General features: G+C 44.1%; 2 protein-coding genes across 5 annotated transcripts in view; both read left to right on the forward strand.

Moving 5' to 3' along the window:
- Positions 1-2,654: 2,654 nt before the first annotated feature.
- Positions 2,655-11,750, forward strand: PLPP6 (phospholipid phosphatase 6). Of its 3 annotated transcripts, none has more exons than XM_066626088.1 (3): positions 2,655-2,719; positions 5,091-5,529; positions 9,399-11,750. In XM_066626088.1, the coding sequence occupies exons 2-3, from the start codon at positions 5,112-5,114 to the stop codon at positions 9,764-9,766; spliced, it is 786 nt and encodes a 261-aa protein (XP_066482185.1). In that variant the 5' UTR covers positions 2,655-2,719; positions 5,091-5,111; the 3' UTR covers positions 9,767-11,750. The 3 variants fall into 3 exon arrangements, with proteins under 3 accessions (XP_066482185.1, XP_066482184.1, XP_066482186.1); XM_066626087.1 differs by lacking the exon at positions 2,655-2,719 and adding an exon at positions 2,799-2,960; XM_066626089.1 differs by lacking the exon at positions 2,655-2,719 and adding an exon at positions 2,839-2,871.
- The window catches only part of LOC136649455 (flavin-containing monooxygenase 5-like), a 61,276-nt gene continuing 46,999 nt past the window's right edge, over positions 2,687-16,963 (forward strand). The window contains exon 1 of one of the 2 annotated variants that reach the window (XM_066626086.1): positions 2,687-2,719. The gene's annotated coding sequence lies outside the window, so the exon portion shown is untranslated. Of the gene's footprint in view, positions 2,720-5,459; positions 5,530-16,963 lie in introns of those variants that run through there. The other variant, XM_066626085.1, reaches the window with a different exon arrangement.

Consider the following 16,963-nt stretch of genomic DNA (forward strand, 5'->3'; position numbering starts at 1 on the left):
TTTAGTTTGCCCACAGAAAGCCTATTGTTCCTCTAAGTTATCTCTCTTGTTCTGCAGCCAAGAGCTACTTGACAGTCTGCCAATTTTTAACTGTCAGCTTGCAATTTTCAAACAGACAGTAAAAATGGCTTTTACGCTTTTTTTAAGCATATGAGTATCCCTTATTAAGCTTCCTAGCCCTAATGATTTACCATAGTGGCTTAGCATAAATGGTTTTCATTCTATACCCTCTGTCACAACCACCTGTCTGTTGCAGTTAGCCAGCAGTTTCCTGTTTTCCTTTTAACTGCAAAAGTTCTGCAAAACAACTTCTTGCGGTCAAAGCTTGTGTCTGCAACACCACTTCCTCTTTAACACAGACACAGGGGTATGTCCAAGCATTCAGCTGAACTAAACAACCAAGTACAAGGGCCTACTTTAGTCAAGCACTCTGTGCATGCTCAGAACAGGCTCAAATAACTCTGCTCATGTACAAAATCCCAGAAATTTCCACTAGGCTCTTCCCACAATGTGAAACCGTTAACAAATCCTATGTATCTATAATGCTAATCATAATGTTGTAATGAGCCTCTGTAAGCCTTGAACCTCTTTGCAACTCGCAGTTGGGTATTATCTTACTATAATCAGGGTGCAATCATAATCCCTTATGTCAGTGCTTTCCAGTACTGACATAAGGGCAATGCAGCTCCAAGGTAAGAGAACAAACATTCCTTTACTTTGAGGAGGCCTCTGTGAGTGACACCCAACTGCAGGATGCAGCACATGTCCCATTGGCACCACTATGCCAGTGCTGGAAAGCACTGACACAAGGGGTTAGTAGTAGTAGTAGTAACTTTGTCATTGTGCTACAGCACAACGAAATTTATGCACCTTTGAGATATAAGCATAAATATATACTACAATTCCAACAATCACACTTTACACACTCACCCACACATTCTATACAACATGCATCATAATATAAAAAGAGTATAACAAACCATAATGCCCAGGAGCATGGTAACAACTATATTGCCTTAGTCAACATAATTATGGCTGTGGGATAAAAACTGTTCAGGAATCATGTGGTGCATGCTCTAATAGTTGAATTAGAATTGCACCCTCAATGTGTTATTTATTTTACTAAGGGTGCAATCTTAACCAATGTTCTAGCACTGGCATAGCGGTGCCAGTGGGGCATGTGCTGTATCCTGCAGTTGGGGTGCAGTCATAAAGGCCCCCTCAAGGTAAGGCAATGTTTGTTCCCTTATCTTGGAGTTGCATTGCCCTTATGTCAGTGCTGGAAAGTAGATTAGGATTGCAGCCTATGTTTGGTAAGTCTTAAAATGTAATCCTATCTTATCAAATCAAATACCTCTAGTCATATGACTCTCTGAATCCTCCACAGTGTGCCATTACAGGGCAGCTTGAAGGCCATTTGAAATTCAGCTCAGAAGCCTCTGAGATGTTGAGGCCATCCCTAAAGCATTTCAGAAAGATACTGGCCTAACCCTTGCTTTAACCCAGGGGAAGAGTTCCCACAACCTCTTTAGGTAGCTCTTCCTGTTCTGCGTTACCCTTACAGCTAGGAAATGTTTCTGGTTATTCCTGTTTCCTGAAAGCAGAGGGTTCAGTAAACTGCTGGGAAATTGAAACAGGCATTTATTTCCTCCAGCAGAAGGGAGAATCACAAGCATGTTTTAGATTTAGTTAGGAATTATAGCCCATCCTCTCTCAAGGACTTCACTTGATGACTGTTATACAGATGTGAAAAAGGTTTCCCACTGTAATGACTGACAAACTAGTCCCACTTTCTTGAACAGTGAGATGTTAAAGGTGTAAGGGTTCGGAGACAACAACTCTGCCTGGCCTTCTAGGTTGTGATGATAGCACAACATATGAGGAGATCATAGGGTGCGAGCGGGAGCTGTCCCTTTTCTTGGCACTATGGGGGGGAGCGGAGTTGTCCTATCTTTCAATTTCTTGCACTGTCCTTGCACTGGAGTCCTTTGAAAAGGGTGGTGTTAGGATGTATTGCCCCTTGTCATCCAGGGAGAAGTGTGCCTCTCCTGCTGCCATGTGTCTGTCAGGGATGTGCAGTGGGATGTGCAGGGAGGCAGGAGAGTCAGCGTCTCCCCTCGGGAGTCCTTCGAAAAGTGGCACCACCATGTGAGGCACCCAAGCACCCAAAACACACATGCTCTGCACTCCCTCCCTCCTTGCTCTGTGCGTTGTGGGTGCTTGGGTGCCTCATACGGCGGCAGCACTTTTCAAAGGACTCCAGTGAGGAGGCTCTGCCTCACTGCACATGGGTTGTGGGTGCTTGGGTGCCTCACACGGTGGTGGTGCTTTCCAAAGGACTCCGCTGGGGAGGCTCTGCCTCACCTGCCTCCCCACCCACCAAATCTCCTTGGTGGCCCACAGTCAGCACAGCTGGCTGCAATCCTATCCATAGTTACCTGGGAGTAAGCCCCATTGACTATAATGGGACTTACTCCCGAGTAGTCACGCATAGCCTTGTGCTCAGTTGCTTTCTATGGGCAGTTCCGGGCAGACACAATATGGGTTCGAACGTCTAGCCGGAAGTTCGATTCTGCCCGCAATTCCTTCGCCCTTCCCGTGTCTTTCTCCCTCCCCCCACCGCGGCTATGGCTTCAGCATAGTCACGTGGGGTGGCGGATGCGGAAGCGTGGCTGTCTGGCCTGGAGGAGGGGGTCGCTGCGGTGTCTGAGGTTGCTAGGTAACGGTCGGCCGGACTGGGGGGAGGGGCATTCACGGGTTCATGACTGGTTATGCTAGTGCAGCACTGGAGGGGGGGCGCGCTGAGTGGAAGGGGCTCAGCTCGCTGGCCAAAGCCATGGGGAGGGCGCCCTGTGGAGTCGGTAAGGCGAGGTGCGCGTGGGCGCCTTGTACGAGAGGCATCTCTAAGCCACTGCTGCCCAATGTTGCATTTGCGCAACAGGGACCACGTGTGTACACCTGTAAGTGGTTGCAGTGGCTATAAGGGGGAGGAGACAGCCTGGGAGCCCCCCTGGGGGTTGGGGCTCTCTCACCACCCCGCTTAACACTGGGGGGACGACGACAAAAGGCACCCCCCCTTTTAGGACTTGGGGATGGGGCAGCACAGAAATCACACCAGTGGGAAACAAGTGTGTGAGGAGGAGCTCAAGCCTTTCCCAGGGAGTTCTGCCTCCTTCTGCCCCTGAGCCTTCCAGCCACAGTCACACATCCTGGGGAGGGGGTGGCTGCCTATGCAGGCAGGTGTGGTGGGTGGGGAGGCAGGTGAGGCAGAGCCTCCCCACTGGAGTCCTTTGAAAAGCTGCACCGTCGTGTGAGGCACCCAAGCGCCCACAACCCACGCGCTCTGCACGCCCTCCCTCCTCGCTCTGTGCGTGGTTTGTGGGTGCTTGGGTGCCTCACTCGACGGTGGAGCTTTCCAAAGGACTCCAGTGGGGAGGCTCTGCCTCACCTGCCTTCGCACCCACCGCACATACCTGGGCTGCTACCTGTTCAGCCCCAGGTAAAAAATATAGTTGTGGGGAGGGAAAGGGTTCTTGCTGGGACTGGAGTGCTAACTAGTTACCTGAGGAGACTGTGGTACCTCACTGTGCCCAGAGCCTCTTGCTGAGGGCTGTCTCACATTTTGCCTGAGGTGGTGAGTTGATTGTTTCAAATGTGCCCAGCCTGCCAATTGTGCTCACTTAAAATGCGTTGCTATGAGAGGGCTGATCTCAGGATTGCATGCTCCGCCCTTGAGGCTCAATGTTGTGTCACTTGTGTGAGTCCTAGATACTTGTGTATATAATTGTGTTTTATAATTGCTTTTCACTTAGTCAAGGACACCAAAATCTGGCTTCTTGGAAATACCTTGCTTCTCATTTGTTTCTAAGATTGCTGCCATCAGGGCTAGCAGGACCCCCCACTCAAAGATGAATAGAATAGAATAAAATCCTTTATTGGCATGTATAACATGCTGACTATATACATTAGAACTATATACATTAGATCAGCCAGGAAGCAAATCACCTTCTTGGTTGCACAGCTCAGTGAGCTGAGGCAGGAAAATTGCCACAGTATCAGTTATTTCCACCAAAGAGTCAGTCAGGAGGTAACATATTCTTGCCACATCAGTAAATCCTCCAAAAAAAGATGTTGAATTTATTTATTGGGCACATTGAATTCTGCACTCCCAGGCCAAATTATATGCTGTGTGCTGCAACTCCCGAACTTTGGCCTATGCACCAAATCAATTCCCACATATTTGAACAGTAATAATAGGTCATTTATGGGGTGACTGAAGCTGATACTGCCTCAGCTCAGTGCTCCTAATTAGACTACTTTGGCCATTATTTTAAAAACACCAGTTTGCTAGTACTTGTACAGTGTGGAAAATGCATAACTTATTTGTAGTGCTTTTCTTGTGATACCAATCAATCTTGTGATACCAATCAATGATGTTGGGAAGCACATGTGCTTCTTTGTCTGAGCTCTGGATCAGTGGTTCCCAAACAGTTTAGCACTGTGACCTACTTTTTAAATGGCACTCTATTGGGACCCGCCTAGCTTTATGAGACTAAAAAAAAAAGTCTAACTTTACCAGCCACTCAAGCCTCTGTTTTTATCCATTTTACTATGGGAGGGGGTGGATTCTGGAACATTTGTTGAACTCCATGTTCATCAGATAGGACCATTCTGGTGGGTTCGTGTTCCTTTTTGGAGGGCTTTCAATAAGAGCTGAGGCACGTTAGCCTACCTGTGGGTAAACATGCACATGTGGATCAGTTTCACATTCCATAGGTTTCAATACATTGTCACTGTTGGCTATCAACTTGTAAGTTTTGTGAACCACAGAAAATCAGATTGCAACCCATTGGTGGGTCCTGACCCACAGTTTCAAATCCACTACTCTACATTCCTTTGTTCAAGTTAAAATAGTTTCTGGAGCACAAAAGAGAGAGAGAGAGAGAGAGAGAGAGAGAGAGAGAGAGAGAGAGTTCTACAAGCATTGTGATTTAACAGATTAGCTGAAAAGCCATGTTATGAAAACTTTAGTGGATGAATTGCACAGCTGTTTGGTTAAACTGCCCTGTGAAAACTTTCTCTTTCAACAGATTGACCCCACTAGTACTATCATGCCCAGCCCTCGGAACAGCCCAAAGAGCAGCCGTGAGAGACGGGCTCATAGCAATAGGTTGGAGTTCTTATCGTTGATGAGTCCACGAAGTCCCATGCCCCCAGAGAGCCCCTCACGTCGCAAAGACTCTACAGCCAGTGCTGGTCCTCCACAGGCTCTTCCTGAAGAGGACTGCATGAAGCTCAATCCATCTTTTCTGGGTATTGCCCTGCGCTCCTTGTTGGCCATTGATCTTTGGGCCTCCAAACAGCTGGGGGTATGTGCTGGAGAAAATTCTTCTTGGGGCAGTGCCCGTCCTCTCATGAAGGTCATAGAGATCTCAGGGCATGGCATTCCTTGGCTAGCAGGCGCATTGTATGGGCTTTACAGAAGCGGTAGCTCAGCAGGTCGTGAAGTGCTGATCAACCTTCTCTTTGGTAAGAGCTCTCATTCCTGTCTGTTCTTTACCAGTAAACACCCTCTGTCTTTTGAAATTGGTGACTGGTCTTATTATCCATAAACCTGGGAAAATTGAATAGTGAGGGAGGGCAATATCCTACCTCTACCCATCCTTGTGTACCATTTAGGGGAAGGACGTCTTATTGCAGTACTTTCTATTCACACATTTGAAGCTTTCCAAACTGTTGGAACTATATAAAGTATGCTTGACATAGGTTTACCAAAGCTAATATTTATTGTATCCTATTTTATGACTTTCTACTTCTGGAAAAGTATTGGAGGACTGGAATGTACTTCAGACATAAATTCAGAAAGTTTCAGATATAAATTTAGATATAAATTCAGAAAGTATGTGGGGTGATGTATCGCCAAGTTGGAGAAGGCCTTGTATGTCATCCAAGTCCAACCTCCTGCTCAAGACAGGAAATCCAGAACCAGAGCATCTCCAACAGTCTCTGCTTGAAGACCTCCAGTGAGGGAGAGTTTTCTGCTCCCTAAGGCTGGTGTTCCAAAAGTTCTACTCAGACTTTGGGACTGAGTAGTCTTTGAGGGGAAAGGGCAATGGCAGTGACGTGATCCCCAGGATTGTTCTTCTGCCATGGACAGAAGGGTTTTTTTTAAACTTACCTATGCCAGCACTGGCCTTTGGGAGGTACAGGAAGCCCCGTTGACGCCTCCACAGGGCTCTCCAAGACTCAGAATGACTAAAAATAGGGCTTGGAACCCACTTCCAGTTTTCAACTGCAAAACTGGAAGCGGGTTCTGAGTGCTATTTTTAGTCATTATGAGGCTTAGGAGCCTTGCGGAGGTGTTTGCGAAGCTCTCTGCATCCCTTCCCTGGAGGCTGGTGTTGGCTTAGGTAAGTTTTTAAAAAAATCCTTCTGTCCCCAGCAGCAGCGTGATCCTGGGGATTGCGCCGCTACCATCCCCCACTCCAACCCTTAAGGGGCCATAGCTCTTGCCTGGCTGGTGAGTCACAACCCACCAATTTGGGAACCGCCGCCCTAAGGCAATTATTGTCATTGTCGAACTGCACTTACTGTTAAGAAGTTTCTCCTAATGTTCAATCAAAATCTACCCACCTGTAATGTAAGCCTATTAGATCTATTCCTGCACTCTGATGCAGCAGAGAATAAGTCTTTGCCTACTTCCTTGTGACAGCCTTCCCTTTGAAGAGTATTGTGAGTCTTTTCAAAAGTATCTTAGTCTTTTCTAAACATACTCAGTTGCTTCAACTTCCTTATAAGACTTGTTTTCCAGACTCCTAACCATCTTCATTGCCCTCCTCTGAATCTGTTCCAGTTTATCTACGTCTCTATGAAGTGCAAGTAAAAGAACATGGAGTAGCAGGAGCTCGGTGCCACTCCTCTGCCCCCATTTCACCCTTAGAAATGGAATTAAATGGGAACAATCATTGCTGCAACTACCTAAACCTAGCAGTAGGAGGCTACTATGAGAAAAAAAAAATTCCTCTTAGGTCAGGAGAGTCCCCAAATCCAGGGGCTTCCTTAATACCAATAGCAGAAGGTTGGCCTTCCAGCAAGGTGAGGCAACCAGCTCCCTCCTGAGTGGACCAAAACCAGACTGAAAGAATACTACAATATAGGAATTTTATTTACAGAGATTGAAAATACACCAAAACAAGGGCAGGAGAATGACAAGGAGAAAACAAACCATGTTCAAGGAGTAGGCAATGATATGAGCATGAGGTGGAAGGATTTGACCAAAAGGAAACAGAATAAAACAAAGCATTACTGGATATTTCTCCTCCCCTTACTTGTGTTACTTTAGGACAGTGGTTCTCACACTTTTAGCACTGGGACCCACTTTTTAGAATGAGAATCTGTCAAGACCCATCAGAAGTGATGTCGTGACTGGAAGTGACGTCATCAAGCAGGAAAATTTTTAACAATCCTAGGTTGTAATCCTGCTCACACTTACTCAGGAGTAATTCCCACTGACTATCATTGTTAAAAGCATATACATAGTAACCTGCTCAAAGTACAGATCTGTAACATTTCCCCAAATGCAGTCACATACTATAGCAGCATCAAGTCTAATATATTAAAAACAAAATATTGAAATGAATGGAGACCCACATGAAATTGGCTCGCGACCCACCTAGTGGGTCCCGACCCACACTTTGAGAAACTCTGCTTTAGGAAATTAGGCTTTCCGCCCATACCTAGGCAGGTAATCCCCATCAATGCATTCAATACTTGGATGAGAGACCAGGGCAAAAGTGTAAAGGGGAGTGCATGACTCTGCTTTTCATAACCTGTGGACTTTGGCCAGATTTTACTTGTGGGATTGAATATTGGGGGTAGGGGATGTCATCTAAGCCTTTACTTTCCCACTCTTGGGAAGCTTCTGAGAGGAAGAATGTGCAGTCTCCCAATGACCTTTAGCACTCTGGCATATCCATTGAGACACTCCTTGCCTTATTCACATCCTGACCTTTTCCTCTGTTGCTGGTGGCTTTTGTTTCTAATTGTATTGCTTGAAGATTGGCAGATGTGATGTGGTGCTGTTTAGGTGCTGATCACAATGCATGCCTTTTGGACCACTGGTGAAGAGTGTATGTGGTGGCAAGAAGCCTCAGCTTCTGAGCCTTTCTATTGTCTTCAGCGGAGGATGCTGAAAGTATATACAGGTCCAGCCTTGTTATACACGGCTTTGACTCAACACGAATGGCCCCTGCAGATGAGAAGGAATGTGCTGATCCCTGGAGAAGGGAAAAAATGCACCCCTTTAAAATCACAGTTTAAAAAACTGCTTTTTACTGTTGTAGAGAGACAGTCATGTAAGTGATTACAGGTATAACCTAAATATCCACATATTTTTCTGTTTCAAAGCTGATGAGAAGTGTCCTTTAAATTAAAGGAAAACAGTCATTTAATAATGCCGGAGAGGGCAGCCAGCTGACAATCCATCAATCATTCTCTCTGCAGGCTTCTCCCTTCCCCCTGAGCATGTGAATGAAGGGTAAATGGCAGTGATTATCACCTTCTCCATTCTTTCCCCCTTGCTGGGGCTCCTGGTGAAGGGAGGGATTGCCTCCTAGTGAAACCTAAGTGCCTGGAGAGACACTGATTGTCTCTGTGTGCATTACAAAGGTCATCAAGGCTGTTTTTAAATCACCAGAACTAAGAGACTTTGTTTTTTAAATTGATTTGCTATAGTGCATGTTTTTTGCCATCAACCTGAGTGCTTGGAATGGAACCCTCAAGAATAATGAGACTCAACCTGTACTCAAGCTGCAATCTCACCCACACCTCTCGGGGTCCTTATGGGAAAGGCTTGACGCAGTTTGTTGCTCTAAGAAGCCTGAAACTTCCAATGGGCTGATCTTACTGCTCAAAGATGGGAGTGCTAGGAAGGACTCAAATGAAAAGGTTCTTGGTGATATTTTCTTGGCAATATTGCTTGTTCTGAAGTTTAGCTGTCTGCCTGTGTAGTGTCTTCCCAGGACAGAATACTTTGGTTTGATTTGTTTCTCCTTGAGCTTATTCCTTTATGGATATAGATGAGCATTCTCTTCTACAAACATTGCTTAAATTTGCTTTCCCTTACTCCCTGCTCTAGAATTCTCAGAGCTGAAATTCTTTTGAGGAGTTATGACTACTGAACAAAATGAGCTTTGTACTGCTGATGTGAAACCGATAACAAATCCTGTGTATAATGCTAATCATAATGTTGTAACATGAGTTTTTGTAAGCCTAGAACCTCTTTGCAACTCGCAGTTGGGTGCTATCTTACTATAATCAATTCGTTAGTCCCTAAGATTTGTTGTTTATGCTATTGCTCTTTAAAATGTCTGAAAATTCTTTATTCACTTGTCTCCTAGCTCTGGTGCTCGATGTAGTTTTGGTGGCGGCAGTGAAAGGACTGGTAAAACGAAGGCGCCCAGCCCACAACAAGATGGACATGTTTGCCACTATCTCCGTGGACAAATATTCCTTTCCATCAGGCCATGCCACCAGAGCTGCCATGGTTTGCAGATTCATTCTACATCACCTCGTACTGGCTGTCCCCTTACGTGTACTGCTGGTACTATGGGCTTTTGTTGTAGGAATCTCCCGAGTCATGCTGGGAAGGCACAATGTATCAGATGTGATCTTTGGGCTAATCATGGGCTACGTGCAGTACAGCATAGTGGAGTATTTCTGGCTATCACCTTTCAGTGCTCCTGCTCTTTTTACAGCATGGAGTTGATGATCCTTAATAATACAGTTCCAAATGTAATTAGGTTGATTGTTGCACAAACAGTAACCATTCATTAAGCTTCATCATATGATGGGTAGGACTGACAAGATTATTTCTGGTTTATTTTGGCATCACTTGAAAAGGTGCCATCTTGATGCCATCCTGCTCTCTGAATGTATTGCTGGGTTGCAGCATGAACCAACCCAATAAAACTGCACCTAGCATCCACTCGCAAAGCTCTTTGACTTTTGAGATGACAAAACACGGGAACTCTAATGCAGTTCTGACGCCAGCTAACCAATCATAGCACCCTTATGTTTCATATGATTTTTGATTGTCAGCAATACTGTGAACTGGCAAAATTGGTGTCTCTATAGCACAACTATTATATTGGTACTATCTTACATGAGTGGTAGATAAAATTTTTAAACAAAGATTGTTTGTAGATAGTGTGTAAAAGAATTTCTGTTTTGTATATTCTTGCTGGCTTGCTTCTGAAATTCTGATAATGGCGTGTGCTGTGGTTGTTTAACTTTCTGACATGAGTAGAATGGCAGGCTTTCATTTTCTGGATGCTTTTTGTGAGCTCCCACTTCTGCAGTGTTTTCCAGAGAAGGCTGAAAAAAATTAGGACTTCCATTTTTTTAATATCATGGCAAGTTGGGGAAAGGGATAACTTAGCAGTTAATCTTCAATTTATGGAGCTATCAGTGTTCATTGTTTTTGCATGATGATAGATAGCTGAGTATTCCAGTACTCTCGAAAGCATTATGTGAACCAACTGGGTTTTTAAATTCTATATTTGCTTATCTCTGACAGTGTATTGTATACTTACTGTCACAGAATCTAGAAGCTTTCAGTAGAAGTATTCGCTGCTACTCATGTCTATATCTAAGAGTGAACTGTGTATACCTGCAGGTAGATGGTTTACAATGTACAGTATTTTGTGTTCTAAATAGAAATGAATTTTGAAGCCACATAAATTGTGCTGGAATTTCGGGGAAAAGTAGAGATTTTTGTCAAGCACGAATTGCTCTACCACTTTTAGAACATAAAATGTATAATACAAATTTCTTCTCCCCCATCATTACTATTTTGTAAAATAAACGGTATGTAGATTGTAGTCAAACAACAATTTCATATATACTCAGTGTTAAGAGATAGAACTGCAGTTGCATATCTGCAAAAGGAAAATGTATTTTTGCCAATTGATAGTCAAGAATATAATAAATTTGAAAGTCTATCAAAACAGTAAACCAAAAGGAAAATTGATGTGTGTGTTTTTTTAAAGCACATGTATTTCAACATTTCAATGCAAAAATGAGTTCCTAGAGAGGTTGGGAAAAATCTGTATAAATGTAACTAACTCAATGTCATCGATCATTCTAAAATAAAAAATATTTTATAAGAGACATTGGATTGAATCCAAATTAAGTTTAGTTGTGTTAAATATTTATACATACCGATTTTCAGCAATAAAAAGTTCATAAACTGGTGAACATAGCAAAATCAATGAAAATATGGTTTCCTGTCCCACATATTGTGCTATAATTTTTTCTGTTGTATCCAACCAGAAACTATGGAGGATGCCGCTTGACGCCAGTTCTCCTCAGGCATATTCCCACAAAGTATGATGCCATTGGCCTGGTGCACAGGACCGTTGAGAAATATAAAAGACAGAGATAGAAGGCAGCCAACCTGGCATCAAAACTGGCATCATCCTCCATTGTTTCAGGATTAATACACAACAGAGAAAATTATAGCACAATATGCAATACAGACAGGAATTACCTCTTCATTATACTGACTTCATGGAAAGAAAATGCCTTTATTGATGTCTGTCTCTTTGTAATGCAGGGCCCTTGCTTCTTGAGGGCCACTAATTCTTTTTCTGTAAATGACTTATTAATGAACAAGCATACTGCCTCTTTTCTATTAAACGGTCAGTTTAGCAGGCCCTACACTGCTAATGCTAGCTTGCTGTTTTCAGTGCAATTCTAAGTACTCTGTATATCAGCTTGCTCAGTTATGAGCTGTTTTACAACTGTTTGTTGAAATCAAATTTCTACATGGTTTTTTCTGAGTTTTGTAAAAGTTTAGTGTAGATCTCATGTTGTAAGTTTTATATATTTGTTGCTGAGCTGGGTTTCCTGTCTTGCAAACAATGTATGTGGCTCATACAACTGGCAGCTAGATGATTATACTATGACAGTGATGCACTGACTGCTCTGTACTGGTGTGTGTGTGTGTGTGTGTGTGTGTGTGTGTGTTAAATGAGCTTGTGCTAGCAATGTCCTTTGAGAACAGATGTGTTATCTGTCAAAAGATAACAAAATAATTCTTTCTGGCCATTAGGTTTCATTGTGATGTTTCATTCTACAGTCCAGGAATGAAGTATTGTTGAATTTCATATCTTCCTTTAATATTAAAGGGTCAACCATTTACTTATACATTTGTCTAGTTGTTTTAATACATATGCTCTACAAGGAAATGTTAAAAAAAAACAAAGAACCAGCTGGGAGTTGCTTGGTATGGATATGACTTTGCAAGTAGTCTTTGTCTCTGCCACTTGCCTGCTTTCTTGAAAGTGGGGATAGTGCTTAATCTTTTCCAGCTGCTGCTAAATTAATATTCCATTATTCTTTCAGTCAGAACTCTTTCCTTTATATCTTTGCCAGAGGGACAGTAAGATGTGAAACATATGAGTTGAGGCAGATTGTATTGGCCCTGCTCTTCCATCCCACTCCAGCTGTGTCTAAAGGTGCACAGAAATACAGGATACCTGAACACGGATAGAGAAATGAGAAGTGTTATGTTTACTGTATTAGCTATTTAGAGATCTGTAAGGGGCATACCCAAACTGTGCTATTGCTAAGAGCTTATTTCTACACTGCACAATTAACAGTGTTTGAAAATGGTTGTGTTTTTACTCGGAAGTGAGTCCATTGTGTTCAGTAAGACTTGGGCTGTAATCCTATTTTATTCACCAGAAACAAATATCTCTAGCAAACATTTCCCTGTTTTTCTGGAAAGTGATCAGCCAAGGTGTATCCAAAGTTAGGTCGTCATCCTCGTTCATACCTCATGTGGAAAGAGCTCTGACCCAGGCTGTGGCATGAGAATGCTTTTAAGTGTCCTCTTGTGTCAATGCAAATCATTGTTATCTCCCAGTACTGATATCAGTACTTAGGTGGTTCATAAAAGAACACAGCATGACTCTGTGTCCTCTGTAATTAAGAGGACTGAAAGAAAAATACACCTTCATGTATACATAGATATAGTCTAGCTCTCATCTGCTCATGGTTATACTGCTGTTGAAAGACTATGGGGCAATGTAAAGAAAAGCTTAATGAAGCAGATTAACTGGACCCTTTTCAATCCAGTTTCAGGCCAGGCTTTGAGATGCAGATAGCTTTGGTCGCCTTGATTGATGCTCTGTGCCAGGGACTAGACAGTGGGGGATGCATCTCTGCTTGACCTCTCAGCAGCTTTCTACATTACCAACCATTGTGTCCTTCTGTGCTGATTGGCTGTGTTGGGACTTGGGGGCACTGTTTTGCAGTGGTTCCATTCCTTCCTGACAGATAAAACCCGGATGGTGAGGCTTGGGGGGGGGGGGGAGAGGTACTGGTTTGGCATCCTGGCTGCTGACTTGCAGGCTGCCACAGGAATCTTTTTTCCTCTATGCTGTTTAACATCTACATCAGTGGTTCCCAACTTTTGATTAGGTGCTAACCCCTTAAGGAGGGTAGTGACCTTACCAGGGAACCGTAGATGCCATTAGTATTGCACTTCTGGGTTTTGCCACCACTGTCTACATGAGTAAGTAAAAAATTCCTTTTTACTTGCATTTGGTGGCATGGTGCAGTGAAACCCAGAAGTGCTGTACTAATGGCACCTATGGGTATCCTGGTCAGGTCACCACCCTCCTTAAGGAGGCAGCATCCCAAAAGCAAACATGAGCGCCTGCCCTGGTGGGTTTTGACTCTCTGGTTGGGAAACACTGATCTACATGAAGCGGCTGGGAGTGGTCATCTAGGGATTTGGAGTTGGATGCCACCAATAAGCATATGACACTCAGCTCCATCTCTTTTTCACCAGTTTTCAAGGGAGCGGTCAGAGTTTTAGGGTCCTGCTTCAAGTGGTTGTGGCCTGGATCAGGCTAATAAACTGAAATAAAATCCAGTAAAGACAGACACCCTCATGATCGGAAAGGCCATGATGTGGTATCTAGATCTATAGATTGCTCTAGATGGGGTAACACTCCCTCTGAAAGAGAAGGTTCATAGCTTGAGAGTCCTCCAGGATCCATAACTGTCCCTGGAGGGTCAGGTGGCATCTGTGGCCAAGGGGGGCTTTTGCCCAACTTTGGCTGGTGTGCTGGCTTAGACCGTATCCGAGTCAGTCAGATCTGGTTATAGTGATCCATGCCTTAGTGACAGCTCATTTACTGTAATGCACTCTATGTGGAGCTACCTTTGAAAATTCGAAGTTGCAATTAGTGCAGAACACACTGGCTCAGGTGGTCACTGGAGCTCGGCAGGCTGAGCCTGCCATGCTGCTTCTGCAACGGCTACACTAGCTGTCCATTCCTTTCCAATCCCAATTCAAGGTGTTGGTGATGACATTTAAAGCAGTATAAGAACCAGCCATATAGAACCAGGACACTTCATGGACCATCTTCCCCCACATAATCCTGCACATCCTTTATGATAGTTGGATAGGGCTCTGCTTAAAATAACACCACCACCTGAAGCCAGAGGGATGGCAGCAAGGTGCAGGGCCTTTTCGGTTGTGGCAACACATATCTGGAACCAATTACTCTTGAACATTTAAGGACAGTTCCCTCTTTTTAATGTGTTATGGCAAGGTTTAGTATCACTTTTAATTGCTTTAAGTGGTTTTATCCATATGTTTTTATCTTTTGTATTTTTATTCTATATTATACACTGCCTTAAGTATAGGAAAGGCAGTATATAAATCTTTAAAGTAAATGTTAAGTGCACATGAACCTAAAAGTAGCGGCGTTCAGTTCATATCCTCACAGGTATAAATGGTCACGCAGTGAATCATAGCTCAATCCCACCTAACTCCTGCACCAAAGCCATAGGGACACCAGTGCAGCCTAATCCTTTGCTGGCAGCTCTAGCTTATCCCAAAGGAAAGCACAAAGCTGGGGCTACCAGTGCATGTAAACAGCAGGAACAAAAGAAACAAGGCACAGATGAAAAAGAAGCTGCGCTGGTGTACTGACCAAGATGCACATGCACAGTGTGCAACTGGACAAGGCGTGGCTAGCAACCAAGTGGAGCATGTGCAGGCACTTCCTGGCAACTGAGCCATGCATGTGCAGTGATCAACCGGCAACCGAGGCAAATGTGCTGAGGCAGTGAGGCCAGTGCACCTAACGTGCACAGTGCCCTCCCATGCATTCCTAAGCACTAGTTAGACCCTCAGCAGCCAGCTGAGCCCCACCCGGAACAATGTGTTGTAGACCCAAGGAAACACGCCGAAGATGGCACTGACAATGCCACCTGCTGTGAGGCCACCAGCGCATGGTGAACTCCCATACAGATGCTGCTGGTCAAGAGCTCCAGAGCCTTATCTAATGCACATCAACCCAGGAGTACATAACATAAGAACATAAGAACAGCCCCACTGGATCAGGCCATAGGCCCATCTAGTCCAGCTTCCTGTATCTCACAGCGGCCCACCAAATGCCCCAGGGAGCACACCAGATAACAAGAGACCTCATCCTGGTGCTCTCCCCTACATCTGGCATTCTGACTTAACCCATTCCTAAAATCAGGAGGTTGCGCATACACATCATGGCTTGTACCCCATAATGGATTTTTCCTCCAGAAACTCGTCCAATCCCCTTTTAAAGGCGTCTAGGCTAGACGCCAGCACCACATCCTGTGGCAAGGAGTTCCACAGACCGACCACGCGCTGAGTAAAGAAATATTTTCTTTTGTCTGTCCTAACCCGCCCAACACTCAATTTTAGTGGATGTCCCCTGGTTCTGGTATTATGTGAGAGTGTAAAGAGCATCTCCCTATCCACTCTGTCCATCCCCTGCATAATTTTGTATGTCTCAGTATGTCCCCCCTCAAGCGTCTCTTTTCTAGGCTGAAGAGGCCCAAACGCCGTAGCCTTTCCTCATAAGGAAGGTGCCCCAGCCCCGTAATCATCTTAGTCGCTCTCTTTTGCACCTTTTCCATTTCCAACGAGTAAGTCCCGTTACCCGTCCCGTTATATATTGATTATTTTGACGTGTTTTTCTTCTTGACTCCAGTTATGTCTGGTATATTGTGCAATAGATGTTTGTCTGTCTATAGCTGGAATATTTTGTCATTTTCATTTTCAACAACTTTTTTCTATTTTGTGATCCCACCAGTTTCTGACTGCAGTAGCTTGTATCATCATCATCACTACCATCATCCATTTTCAAATAGTCATATTGTTTTTGACTGGATTTTTTATATATCCACCTATTGAGTCCTTCCCAAGGGCCTAGGAGAGGCAGCTATTTTTGTTTTAATATTGTTATGTTACAAATATTGTGGTAGTATATGTGCTGTTCCTAGTAAGGTGGCCTTTTGTAATTGACTGATAGTGCTTGTGCTCATCCTAATGGTGTCCAAGTGCTTTTCCAGACTTTCTATCCAGACTTTCTTATCCTTCTTGTTGATGATGATTATGTCTGGTGCGTTGTGTGGCAGATGTTTATTGGTTCGTATTCTAAAATCCCAGAGCACTTTGTCTTATTCATTTTCTACCACTTTTTCAGTTTTGTGGTTCCACCAGTTGTTACCTGCAGGCAGTTTATACTTTTTACACAAGTGCCAGTGAATTCTTGTTGCAACTTTGTTGTGCCTTTCTTTGTAGTCAGTATGCACGATCTTTTTGCAGGAGCTGACTAGGTGGTCAACCGTTTCATCAGCATCTTTACACAAGTGACATTTGCTGTCTGTAGATGTTTGCTCAATTTTGGCTCTGCATACATTCGTCCTTAGTACCTGAGTGCCTGCCTGTGCTGGAAGAGCTTGACAGTGAACCAACCCTAGAAGAACTTCACGTGGCCCTGGACTCCCTTGCCTTTGGCAAGGCACCTGGAAAAGGCAGCATCCCTGCTGAAGTCCTAAACTGCTGCAAAGAGATCATCGTCACTGAGCTGCATGAAATCCTCTGTCTCTGCTGGAGAGA

This window comes from Tiliqua scincoides, chromosome 4, assembly GCF_035046505.1.
Source record: "Tiliqua scincoides isolate rTilSci1 chromosome 4, rTilSci1.hap2, whole genome shotgun sequence".
NCBI lineage: Eukaryota > Metazoa > Chordata > Lepidosauria > Squamata > Scincidae > Tiliqua > Tiliqua scincoides.

What these genes read in the sequence shown, in the direction of transcription:
- PLPP6 (XM_066626087.1), top strand. Translation starts at nt 2,922, where the DNA reads ATGTTGCATTTGCGCAACAGGGACCACGTGTGTACACCT. An exon ending in GGGACCACGTGTGTACACCT is followed by an intron (nt 2,961 to 5,090) that starts GTAAGTGGTTGC and finishes CTCTTTCAACAG; the next exon opens with ATTGACCCCACTAGTACTAT. An exon ending in GCTGATCAACCTTCTCTTTG is followed by an intron (nt 5,530 to 9,398) that starts GTAAGAGCTCTC and finishes CTTGTCTCCTAG; the next exon opens with CTCTGGTGCTCGATGTAGTT.